Consider the following 13,064-nt stretch of genomic DNA (forward strand, 5'->3'; position numbering starts at 1 on the left):
ATCAGGTGAACACACTCATTTCTAAGAGCACGAGAAAGTTAAAACATATAAAGCATGAACAATTTATATTTTCATGCGGGGTTAGTGCCTTAACCCTAACCATAACAATGGATCGGGATTTACAGGACTACTATTTAAAAATTTTTTTTTAAAGATTTTGTTTATTTGACAGAGAGAAATCACAAGCAGTCAGAGAGGCAGGCAGAGAGAGGAAGGGAAGCAGGCTCCCTGCTGAGCAGAGAGCTCCATGCGGCTCCATCCCAGGGTCCTGGGATCACGACCTGAGCTGAAGGCAGAGGCTTTAACCCACTGAGCCACCCAGGGGCCCCAACTATTTAAATTCTTATCAAAGTCAAAGTTCTTAGATCCCAAACTAGGTTTCCAGTAGACCCTAGGTTTAGTCTGAACATGAACTCAGAAGCAGCATCTCTGACACTCATGTCAATACTCTTATCTCTGAACGTGTTTAACTTTCATCTCCGGACCTGCAAGATGCCTTCCCTTATACCAGGATGTGACTATAACTAGCAGATGGACAGCCTCTTATTCAGACTTAATTTCCATGTAACTGAGAGTGCAGAAACAGGTAAGCTATGCATGTGTCAATGACAGGAACAAGTCAACATCTTTATCTCTTAAATTTGTACTTTGTGGTTATAGTTATTTCTGTGTGTCTGTGCACTTGGGGCAGGAGGTATAAAAACTTTTCCAAGGTGTTTCTATTTGTACCACACAATTTCCAAATAAAAACTGAGAATGGAGAGTGGATAGAGGGTGGAAGAAAGATTATTACATAAGACAATAATGGTCTAGATTTTTTTTTTTTTACAATGGGTCCTATCGAAACTGTAAATTATGTGACTTTAGTTCCAAAAAACCTCAATGATTCTAAGAACATTCTATAAACTGTTCTCCTACTTTCTTTCCTTTAAAAAAAAAAAAAAACCCTAGGATCTAACAGATTGGCAGGCATCACGGCTACATCTTTAATGTGTGTTACAATGGCAATCTTCATTTTAATTTCTGATGAGAAGAGAGGAAGAAAGCCCCACTCTGAAAAAACACTTGGGGTCCCTCCGCCATCACACCTCTCATTCCTCTTCATAAAAGAAGCTGTGCAATTACAAGGTGCTAAAGATATTTGAGTGCATTCTCCTACAACAATTTACTGCCTGGATCCTGCTGGAACTTATGGTTATAAGAGTATCACAGAGTGTATGTGTCATGAATGCAAAGGTCAGGATTTCACAGCCGGGTGGAAAAGAGGAAAAGCGCAGGACAAATTCTGCTCAGTTCCTTGGCTGAGCATCATCTCAATGCTTGATTCCCAGAAGCTAAGTACAGATTTCGGTCTGCCTTTCAGGGTATTTCCCTTATGGATTTGTAGTGAGCTTTTTATTATTTATTTATTAAAAAGATTTTATTTATTTGAAAAAGAGAGAGAGAGTATGTGTGAGAGCATGAGAGGGGAGAAGGTGAGAGGGAGAAGCACACTTCCCTCGGAGCTGGGAGCCCGATGGGGGACTTGATCCCCGGACTCCGGTATCATGACCCAAGCTGAAGGCAGTCACCCAACCAACTGAGCCACCCGGGCACCCTGTAGCGAGGTTTTATTACACATACTTATGGGGACTAAATGGGATCATATATAATATTTCCTGTTTGCTATTTAAAATCATGCTCCTTCTCCTACTTCGGAATATACAGGGAGCATGAGATGATTTGCCCTGATTCTAGCGCTTAAATCTAGATTCATAAAAGACCATCTGAGGGACCTGTAGTAGCAAATTCCACTCTAACTGAAAGCCAGTGGTGGTCACCCTGACTGTGGCACTGGAAAGTAGAGCGCGTGCGCTTCCCTTAACTGGTGAGTTGAGGGAAGTGGAAACAGCTGGGCAGGCAGGGCTGCCCAAGAAATGCCACGGCTGCTCCCCTGCACCAGGCCTCCCCGGCTGTGACCCCTCCTGAGACCAAGGTCTTCTTGCCCTGGACATTCCCACTCGGGAGATCTGCCTTCTTTCTGCTGAAACCTACCGAAAAGAATTCTCCTGGTATTAGCTGTTCTGTACTGATTTTTCTTTAACTAAAAATCTCTCAGACAGTACAACGCTTACCCATGAGCCTGAGCGCATTTACGATTTGAAGTCCTTCAGAGAGACCATTTGGGGAGGGAGAAGAGGGTAGAGAAGGAAGAAGGTGTACAGATGTTCTTCCTGAACTTACTTTGAGATCATCCTATTATTACAGGTCGTGTTTCAGTTACGGTTCCTCTCTTAAGGAATTGTTTGGGGCCGTTTTCTTCCATTTAATTCCCTTTCATGAGACAGTTTTCCTCAATTGAAGTATTGTGTAGACAAATTAAAATTCTTAATACATTTCAAGTACATTTTGTGACGAAGAACTCATTCCCCAAGAGGGCAGAGGAGTACTGTGTTTAAGTGCATACTCTTCTCAAGAAAGAAAAATGCACACGGAAATCATTTTCTCACCATTTTTACACGAGTCCCATAAACAGTACTAATTTCCAAATGGTCACAGCTCTAATTAAATGGCCCCTGGTTTTCCAAGTTCAGTCTTTCCAGGCTTTTATTTTAAACAGTAGTCTTTGAATGAAGGAATGCACGAGCCCAAGGATTCCCTCTAATGACAAGGAATGTTTAAGTACAATTAGTAATATTTTTGAAAGCCAACAACCGTTTTTGGAAAGAAGGGTACATTTTTTTTGTTTCAAGCCGGATCACAAATTACTGTATTTTTCTTACAATAGTGCTGAACTTTTATTTGAGGTTTTCTGTTTCCGAAAAGCAGACATGATGGATTGAAATAAAAGATAATTTATTGCAGTGCTTACTTTCATGTGCAGAGAGAAGCAGTGTAATTGTAATTTACAGTAGCTGTCAAGAAAAATCCATCACAGATGACATTAAAATGACTTATTTTGCCTGAGCCACTTATTGTTTAAATGTGCATAATCTAATAGAAAGAGATTATTTTTAAAAATCTGCTTTATAGTCTTCTAAATTAATATCAAAACATATACTTATGAATTAAACATTAAAAACCATTTATTGATACTTTCATCATGACATTTACAACTATAAGTTTAAATTATTTTTGATGGAACTGTCACATATTTGGGATGCATGAATCTACACATTCACAATATTCTCATATGTACAGATCATATCATCTAGAGATAATTTGAATATACAGCTTTAGAAATAATTTAAAGCAAATGGAGGTACAGTGAGCATAACAACACTGTAATCTAAAGATCACTAGCCATCCCTCATGAAGCAAAAGGGCACACAGAGAACTCTTTTCATTAAACTACTATAGCCAATACTTCTTCAGAGGTAGCCTCCTACCCTCACAGGCTTCTGAGAATTTCAAAATTTCCTATAAAGATCACTAGGTTTTTGGTAGCATACTACTAATAAAAGAAGCTTGAATGTTCTTTTCATGGTGCATCAGTAGAGGGAGGCTATGCAAAAGATGGTGAATATCTTAAAATAAATGAGACTGATTTGAAAGATGTTTGTAAACCTTCGGTCTGTAATGATTCCAAGTACTTTTGGCTTAAAGGTGGAGACTGTTTATTTACTCCCTTGAGATTTTTGCCTGAATAAGAAAAGGCAAAATAATAGATGTCCAGAAACACCGCCTTAACATGGGCTAGTCCCTAGTGGCAGACAGGAACCATCCAAATAATGAAATGTATCAGGGTGAAAGTAAAAAGTTCATTGTCTGTTATTTTTCACATAGTTTTGTAAGTGTAGCTGTTGGGACTGATCTGGTTTTCAAAGGAGCTTGTCCATGCAAATTCATACTCTGCGAAAACTGACCTTTGCATCCAGATAGCTAAAATCCAATGTCACTTTCAATTCTACTCTTCTTCTTCTTCTTCTTTTTTTTATGTAGCTAGAATTAATGTAGTGAATATGTAATGAAATGCATTATCCTGCATGGAGATTTATCAGATTTTCCGACTGAATGCTGTGCTTTGCTAGTACTAGCTGGAGTTCACCTGCATGTTGGTGTGGCGTGTGGCTCTTTTTTGTAAAGAGTTAAGTCGTACACAAAAAAAGGGAACAAAGGTCAGCACCCAGCCGCCACTTGAATGTGAGATTTTTCTTTTTATTCCCCTTGATGTATACTAGGCTCTGTGTTATTAGTCTTAATGATGGAAAATTGTAGTGTTGATACAAATCTTTTTTTCAAAGTAGTAGGCGGGAGCTCCATTTGTTAGTAAGTTTTTTTGTGACTAAAAGCCACGGACAGTACATTTATGTAGCAGTAAAAGGCCTAGATGCTCTTTCCATAGCAGAGCTAATTATTCCTACTGTGACCTTACTGATCTAGCCTGTTCCTAGCACATCTCATCTGCACGCCTGTTCCTCTGTGTAGATGGTGTCAGAGAATATGAAAAACCCTATAATGAAACCATTTTCATGATGGAGAAAGGCTACTGGAGTTGCACTTGCTACAAAGAGGCTCAATTATATGAGTAATTGTGATAATTTTCTACATTCATAGCCTTCAATGGGGAAAAAAGAATGAGAGCCACAAAGGAAAATTACTTTAACAAGAAAGTACAGAGAGTAAAAATGGAAGAAGAGACAAAAAGGGGAAAAAATAACCAGAAAAAAAAAAGTTTAAAAAATAGATCTGGAGGGAGGAATAGCGAGACAGGGAGAACAACAGAAATGCTCAAAAGCCCGTGTGCAGCTGTGTTGCACAATTAAATTGAATTTTTTTTTCTGCAGTTGATGAATGTGACTACTGCAAATGTGCCTCTGTAGTTAGCTATCATTTGTTGTTCCGTGACAGGAAAAGGATAATTACCTCTCAGAGAGAATCAAAGGCTGACATGCCCTTTAGACACAGCCATGAATGCAGAGCTCGATAGAATGCTTGAATAAGAATCTAGTGTTCTCTGCCCCCTTCTACTGAAGAATAAATTTTGTTAAAATGCAAGAGCACCACCAGCAAATTTGTTGAACCCTAGGTGTTCAAAAATATGAGATACATCTATCGACTCATCCCATTTGCAAAAATAAAACTGCATTTTGAATTCATTTCTATTATATTCATGGACAGTAAGATAGTGAGATATGCATTAAATTTCTTTTCCCAGTAGGGGTCTGATTCAACATTTCCTATGAAAGAACAGAGAGACACTATCCTTTTTTCCCAGGCTAGTTAGCCTATAATTTAAAACTGTCAAAAACACAATTTTGTTCAAAGTCTTCAATAAAAGCTTCTCAGATATAACCCAAAGAGATTTTACTAAAGTTTGATTCAGACATTGTTACAATATTTTTAAAGCCATAAATACATTTAACTGATATTTTACTGCCTTTTTTCTTAAAGTGTTTGGGGGCTTACAAAGAAAAAAAGCAGCATCTTTTCAAGGTGACTAAGCCTTCCATCCTTTAGACAAACGGGAAGTATTCAATGGTTCATATTAATGAGAACAGTACTTTAAAAAGGTACTGATGTGATCATCTTTAACAAAATGTATTACTTTTGAATGAAAACACATATTCTGAATGTCTACTTCAAAACAGTTATGGGGGTTTAAAAAAAAGATCTAAAAGTAGGTAACAGATTACGGAGAAAAGTCTTGAATTCAGAAAATACACATACACTCAAAAAGCAAGCATAGAATGCTGTTTGGAAGATAAACAATGGTTTACAGGAAAAAAATGAACCAGACAGGAAAAGGACATAAGCTCGCCCTTTCAGCCTGTTTGCTAATCCACTAATTTGAAAGGTAAGTCTTGCTTGAGCTAATTTTTTTTTTAAATGTTTGTATTACAGGAATATGTTTCACTTCATTCCTTTATAAAATTTAGCTTTTCTCCTGTTTCATTATCCAAGAGTTGGGATGCTTATCCCCTTCTTAGTTACTTTCTTCCATGTTTGGTGTGATTTTGAGTAAACGAACACTACAGACCAAAATGTCGAGCTTAAACTAAAGCAGTCATATAAATATTGCTTGCTGCTCCTGTAAGTTTCCTGCTGACCCCAGTATAATTCACTGTTTTAAAATCTCTCTCTCTCTCTTTTTTTAAGCCCAGGGAACAACATTGCAGCTTGGCAGTTCACATACTGATATCAGACTGAAATGATGGTTCTGAATCATAAAACATGTCATCAACTTTATACCAAGCCACCAATAACCTTTGTACCATTTGCCAACCCTCCCTTTACTTGTCAGTGTAGGCTCACCTGATTGTGTTTCCAATTACAGAGAAGGGAGCCCCCGCTCTGCAAGCTGCAATTGCTTCATCTCTACACCTCCTGGCAACCTCCACTAACTTTTTACCACATTCATCCACATTGCCCACCAAAAATGTTTCAGAGGTGTCTCCGTGGTAGCCATTGTAATAGACCTAAACACAGGCAAACATTTAAAAATACAAACTTGTTTAAAAATGTACTTTCCAAAAGTATATATTGTGTTCATTTATGTATTCAGTAGATTCATGTTTCACCCTTCCAGAATTACTATTTCCCTACAAAAAAAAAAAAAGATATGCTAAAGCCTTACAGAAATTATAAAAAAGATGAAGCCATATGATGATATTATAAAATTTAGAAATAAATATGTAACTAGAATGGCTATCTCAGCATTATGATTAGCAATGCTAGTATAATGTTTTATTTCTGAGAAGACAAAACTATACATACATAGATTACTGACCAAAGACATTGACCCACAATTACTACAATAGCTCTAGGGAACCTAGAAGTATTTAACATAGTGAAAAGTTTCCTCAGTGTCCTGAAGACACTCGACCTTTTATTTACCAATTCTACATTTGGAAGTGATAGACAAGAAGAAGAAATAAAATAGACATGTCAGTCTTAGACAGTAGGAGAATTTTGTTCCAAGAAGTGAAGTGGCTCAATATGGGAATGAAATATGTTAGGGAAAGATACTGTCTGGAAGTGAAACTTTAGTCAATTGTTCCAGATAGCAGAATGTTAACAGAAAACACTATACATGGGGTCATAAAGGATTAAAATATAACAAAATAGGCTTAAGAATAAAATTACAGAAAATACAATTTTATCAGTTGTCAGCAGGCCCTATAGGATCTTGGAAGACATTAGTCATTATAAAAATCAATAATTAACAAACACTATAATAAATACACAAGGTAGAAGGGACTGGTTGAATACTGATCCTCAGATACAGCACAGAATTTGCTATTTTGCATTAATTTGACCTAGGTAATTATTTTTCACATTTCTCTTTCTCATGAAGTAGAATGTAGACATTAAAAAAAAGATATTTATCTGAGCTATTTTAATACCAAGTTAATGTCTTAAATCTGTATACTATTCTGCACACACACAAAAATACGCTACTGTACTCTGTAAGGGAAGCAGGAAAAGTCTTTATTCATCTTCACTTTATAAGTCAGAAACCTGAGGCTTAAACAGGTAACTCATCTAAGGTTACTGGCAAAAATACAGAGGTAGATCCAGATGTAGTATTGGCTTCTAATCAAATGTTTTCTCTACTGTGTGAAATGACCTTAATTACCTTGCAATACAGTAGTGTTTTATACATTTTTTTCCATTTGCAGTCCAAGAAAGTACAAGTTTGATTTTATAAACAATTATGTTACGGTTGCTAATATAAGAGTAATTATTTTTAAAATGTATAATTCAGGGGCGCCTGGGTGGCTCAGTGGGTTAAAGCCCCTGCCTTCAGCTCAGGTCATGATCTCAGGGTCCTGGGATCGAGCCCCGCATCGGGCTCTCTGCTCGGCAGCGAGCCTGCTTCCCTTCCTCTCTCCCTCTCTGCCTGCCTGTCTGCCTCCTTGTGATCTCTGTCTGATAAATAAAATCTTTAAAAAAAAATGTATAATTCAGTGTTTGTGTAACTGTTATTTAAGTAAAAGATATTTTTAAAAATCTTTGACTTCTTTTATTACTTTTTCCTAGTTTTCCAAATGACTACGTGACAGATTCAATATGTATGAGAATAATAACACTTCTGAAAGCCTATGGCAGTTATCTATAATTAGGGTTTATGCTCACAAAGTATTCTTGTTTTGTACTTCATTTATTAAAGAAATATTTATTGAGCAACTACTCTAGGCATCTCATAGTCTTCTTTTTTTTTTTTTAACATTTAGCTTTCAAGGGGGAAAGAAGTCTGTTTCCTTGTGATATATACTAGATATAAACAACTATAAAATGCACAATGAGTACTTTCTGATGAAAGTACAGGATCTCATAATGGAGTCTTTCACTTAATAACATCTCACAAGAAATATAATTTGTGGGAAGGGGTTAAAAAAAGAAATATAATTTATGAAGATAGTGACCAATAGGTCTTCTTGACTCCTTTATATTTTGAGACACTTGAAGTGTTTCACCTTGCTTTATGAGTTTTGCAACTGTGATATATCTGAATGTTAAAAATTCATTAAAAGTCTTCAGGAAACAGAAAAGGCATGGAATATTCTCTCTGGATGCATTGGGAGCAGTAGGAAAGAGTGTGCTGTTTTCATTCAAATCAGCAATATTTTATTAGGGGGTGATTAGGTGAGACAATAAATGTAAAACCCCCAAATCAGTTACAATTCAAAAGAAAAGTATATCAGGAAAAATATTTATTTCAGGCATAGTTCATAAAATATCTCCTCCTACATGATTCTGAGTAGGAAAGATAAACCAACAGAATATCTGTGGAGTAAATGTTCAAGTATTCTGAGGACAAAATGATATATGAAAGAGTAGCAGCGATAAAGGCATCATTGGCTATGTCACCATCCAATCTGCTATGAAAAAAAAAGGGTGAGTTAATTCAAACAACGAAAAATTTGGCCGAACTCAACCGGATGCCAATTTCCACCTCATTCCCACACCTACCTAAGTTCATGGTCTGGATACAAAATAACTATCATGGAAAATATTTCCTCATTCATAGAAGCTATACTCCTTGAATGTTGTCTCTCTCAACAGGTTCTCATCAGATGATTAAATTTTATTTATTTACTTAAAACTTGTTTATTAATCACCAAATGCACAGAATTTATTTCCAATCTGCATAATCCAAAGGGACCCCTGCGAACTTTTTTAGTAAAATGAATTGCCAAAGCGCAAATAATCCAAGTCTGAGACTAGTGAACGGCTGAGGAAATTCGAAAAGGTTGGCACTTGTACAGTTTGAAGTTCCCACGTTAAATCACTTTGGGTTGTTACTTAAAAGAAAGGCTGTTAACCATTTGGTAAAAAGTTGGGTTCAGAGAGAAAACCACTCTGCTCGTATGCTCCGAGTTCAAGGCTCTCTGCACCCTCAATGCCACAAATGGAGCACGACGTTACCTTCAGGGATTTTAATAAATCTAGGGAACGCTGCTAGCAAAAGAGTTGCTGTCCAAATAGACTGACACACACAGGCCAATGTAGCCCCTAATGACAGAGTAAGATAATGACAGGCCCCACTCAAAATCAGCAGGAAGAGGAAGATCAATCTTGGCAGAGTGAAGGAAAAATGCTGGCTTTCTTCGCGTTAGCTCATCTCATACATATCTAGCTTCAGCAGCTGCCCAGTGCCGTGGTGCTCTGCTTTAACTACACAGTGGATCAATAACAATTACACCTTCTCAAAAACATGACACATAGCAGGATTGGGTTGACATTTCACTTAGGCCAACATTGATCTCAGTGCATCTGATTCCAGCCCTAAATTCAAGTCAGGCCTGGGTTTACTTGGAATAAACACGGAGTTAAAGACAAAAAAGGAAACCAGCTGCTTGCGTCTGGGTCTAGAAGTAAACAGCACTTCCCTTGGTGCGGCTCGCATTTTCAATCCACAATTCTTCCTGGTGCTACCAGCAATTCTGAAGTTGATCAAAGACTATTTTTTATATTATTTACTCACCGTGACATCAATGTTGATAATATCTCCATCCTGAAGAGGTCGACTGAAACGTAAACAGAATAAAAATGGTGATAGACAGATCTCAATAAGAGGAATGTACAAATAAATACTAAGACTATCACGAGCCCAGTGAATTGCAATGATAACTTGGAGTGGAAGAGGAATAAACTGGAAAAACTATATCTAATCTTTAAGTTACATTAGTCATGTCCCATTTTACAAGAAATACAGAATATGAACATCTTGCCATTGTTTAAAAATCTTTTAAAAATTCTTTAAAAAACGTACTTATTGGTTACCTTAATTCTGCAAAGAGCTGAAACAATAGTTGACCACCTCTATTTGCCTACATTTGGATTTTTACCATTTACATGGTTAAAATCTAAGAACGTATAACCAATATTTAAGGAGCAATGACCTTTTTGAACTACACACTGCTTTAACAAACATTAAGTTATGTCCACTTAGAAGCAAAATACTTCGAAATTTTTGTTTTACCATAATCAGCTTCACAAGTTTGCAGGTGGGTTTCAATTAAGCCAGTGTCTTTCACCATGTGTTACAGATCTTTGGTCTCATGGTTTAGTTTCCAAGGAACAATATGTTATTAAGCAATAAATACCTGTCAGGAATACCATGACAGAGCACGTTGTTTACAGAGGTACAAACAGATTTTGGAAAACCTCCATAGCCTAGAGGTGAGGGATAAGCATCGTGACTGATGATTTCCTGATGGACAAGAGCATCTATCTCCTCAGTTGTCATGTCGACCTAAAATATTAAATAAAGAAGTTGTGCAGCCACAGTTGAAGACATTTCCTGCACTCGCTGACCATGTCTCTAGCACAGCACTTCCAGATGAGACTGTACAGACTTACTGTGATAAACTCGTGATACAACATTTTAATTAATGGGGGTTAACATGAAATATTTAAATTGTGCCTTTTTGATAATCGTTTGGGTATACGATGGTGTTATGGGCTGTTAGGAAATGGACATTGTAAGCTCTAAGATCTTTTAAATTATCTGTTGAGTCATTAAATGACATGACTACTTTTGAGCCTGAACACTTCACAGAGAGGTTCTTAGGCACTTCCTTCCTCTTCCTCAAGGGCTAGGGCCTCAGGCTAGCTGAAGCATATAAATTCTCAAAAGTAGCTTCAGTTTAGATGACAAAGCTTGAAAAAGTAAGTCGACCCACACCTCTTTATCTCAGTGAAAGTTTACATGGGCTTTGCAGCAATGATGAGAAGATTACGGATCATTATTTTTAAAAAAACTCGACCTGATACATATTATAGAAATTTGGTTTTCACAAATCTTGCTTTCTTTCATGCTTAAGTAAATCCATTGTATTTTTAAAAAAATATTTCTCTTATTAATAGACATCCAATTGCTCTCAAACTAAAAAAAAAAAACCTAAAATTGAGTTTTTTGAGTATATGAAGATACCTCCATAAACTCGTAAGTCATAAAATTCTAAAACAAAATCTTTTGTTAAAAATTACCTATTTCTTCAATATCTTTCTATGCATCATTTGATATTCACATTATGCTTAATTATGTTCCTATAACCAGTTTATTACACAGGTGACACCCTAAGTGGTTTCACCATTGAGACACACTTCCTAAATTCTGCCCACCTTCTGGAAACTACAGACCCACATTTTTCTTTTTCTTTTTAATGACCCCTAAAAAGCAGAGTGTTTCAGATTATTCTGGAGAACTAAATCTTATAGTAAGACAGTTGTCTGTAATTACATTTCTCTATTACCCATAGCTTTGTATATATGCTCTAATCTTGCTTTGCAGAACTAATGCAAGAGAAAAGGAGACAAAGGATGAGGCAGAACAACTCTTCAGGCACACAAAAATAATGTGGGGGAGTCAAAGCAGAAACTACAGGCAGGAAAAAGGGGCAGAAGTCAAAGCTGTCTGCCATTGATCAAGTGGGATAGGCTGATTGGGCCCAAAGTATCTCCAGAATCCTGCTACTTAAAATTGAATTTGGATTTTAAATCACCTCTAGAATAAACACACAAAATAATAAAATCCCCTTCCCCCATCCCAAGGCTTGACTTGATTTTTTTTTAACAAATGAGATGTGTATGCAAGAAGAGCAAAAGGGAGAGAAGGGAAAGAGGAGGGTTTTGTTGCGTCTTCTATAAGTCCTTCTGAGGTTTGGTGAGACGCCACCTTTAAACTCTTCCCAGCCAGGAGGAGGACATGTCGCGCCAGCTGACAAGCCTGACGAAGCCCTTGAATCTGATCTTCATTCTTAACTTCTATGCTGTCTCCCCAGTCGGGTACAATGCCTGTCGTCACATAGTCTGGCTTCTTTATGTGCTTGAGGAAAAAGGATTGAAAATGAAGATCAGAACCCAGCACACGACAATGGGATCATTTTTTCGGACACAGCCTCCTGCTTCATGGAGCTCTGCCCTTCCTGCCGGAGCACCGACCTCCGAAGCCAGCACGACAGACCCTCCAGGCTGCCCCCAGTTCCTTCCCCTGCCCTTTTGAACTTAACATTGCCTGTTAGTGCTGCCTCTGGATGGTCTGTTAACCTTACTGTGCTTTGAGTCAAACTGGTCTGAAGTAGACTTCTGGTCAAAACAAACAGTAGTTTTCTTTTCTTCCTCCTCCCAACCCTGTAAGAAGCATTCTTGTCGTTGATGGAAAAAGAGCACCAAGCTTCCAAATTGCCAAATGGCTAATTAAGAGTACTTTCATCTTCTTAACACAAAGATAAAATTTATGCAAAGGATAGCTCACAACACCCTCTCCGAATGAATATATGTAAAAGGCTGACTCTCAAGGCCCCTGAAGCCTATTACGTATACACTTTTCTTGTACTCGGCAACTGTACCCAAACTAAGAAGGGACTAGAGAACAAAACCCAAAAGCTTTCTTTTCTTTTTCTTTCTTTTTTTTTTAAGTACATTAAAAAACAAAACAAAACAAAACAAAAACTAGAACATTCCCATGATTTGCCAAAAACAAAGAAACCCCCCAATTTCAAAATTTCAACTCTGATCACCCTTGTAGAACATTCTCCACTGCTTCCTTAAACCTATGGGCAGTATTCAGAAAATAACTACACACAGAGCTTCTTTCAGTCCCAAGGTTGTGCTCAGCTCTTCACAATCTGTTT

The 13,064-nt window shown here is 37.2% G+C and overlaps 1 protein-coding gene across 8 annotated transcripts in view; it reads right to left on the reverse strand.

Moving 5' to 3' along the window:
• Window positions 1-13,064, reverse strand: part of METAP1D (methionyl aminopeptidase type 1D, mitochondrial) — an 85,820-nt gene that overhangs the window by 3,707 nt on the left and 69,049 nt on the right. For 6 of the 8 annotated variants that reach the window (XR_013966622.1, XM_080799806.1, XM_080799810.1 and 3 more), the window contains exons 3-6: window positions 12,107-12,256; window positions 10,533-10,681; window positions 9,911-9,953; window positions 6,235-6,398 (exon numbers count right to left, since the gene is read on the reverse strand). Coding sequence is in view for 5 of the 8 variants with exons in the window: in XM_080799806.1 (XP_080655932.1) it covers window positions 6,235-6,398; window positions 9,911-9,953; window positions 10,533-10,681; window positions 12,107-12,256 (506 nt within the window). In the remaining 3 variants the exon portion in view is untranslated. The remainder of the gene's footprint in view (window positions 1-6,234; window positions 6,399-9,910; window positions 9,954-10,532; window positions 10,682-12,106; window positions 12,257-13,064) is intronic. The other 2 variants (XR_013966623.1, XR_013966624.1) reach the window with 1 other exon arrangement.

The sequence above is a fragment of the Martes martes genome (genome assembly GCF_963455335.1).
Source record: "Martes martes genome assembly, chromosome: 3".
NCBI lineage: Eukaryota > Metazoa > Chordata > Mammalia > Carnivora > Mustelidae > Martes > Martes martes.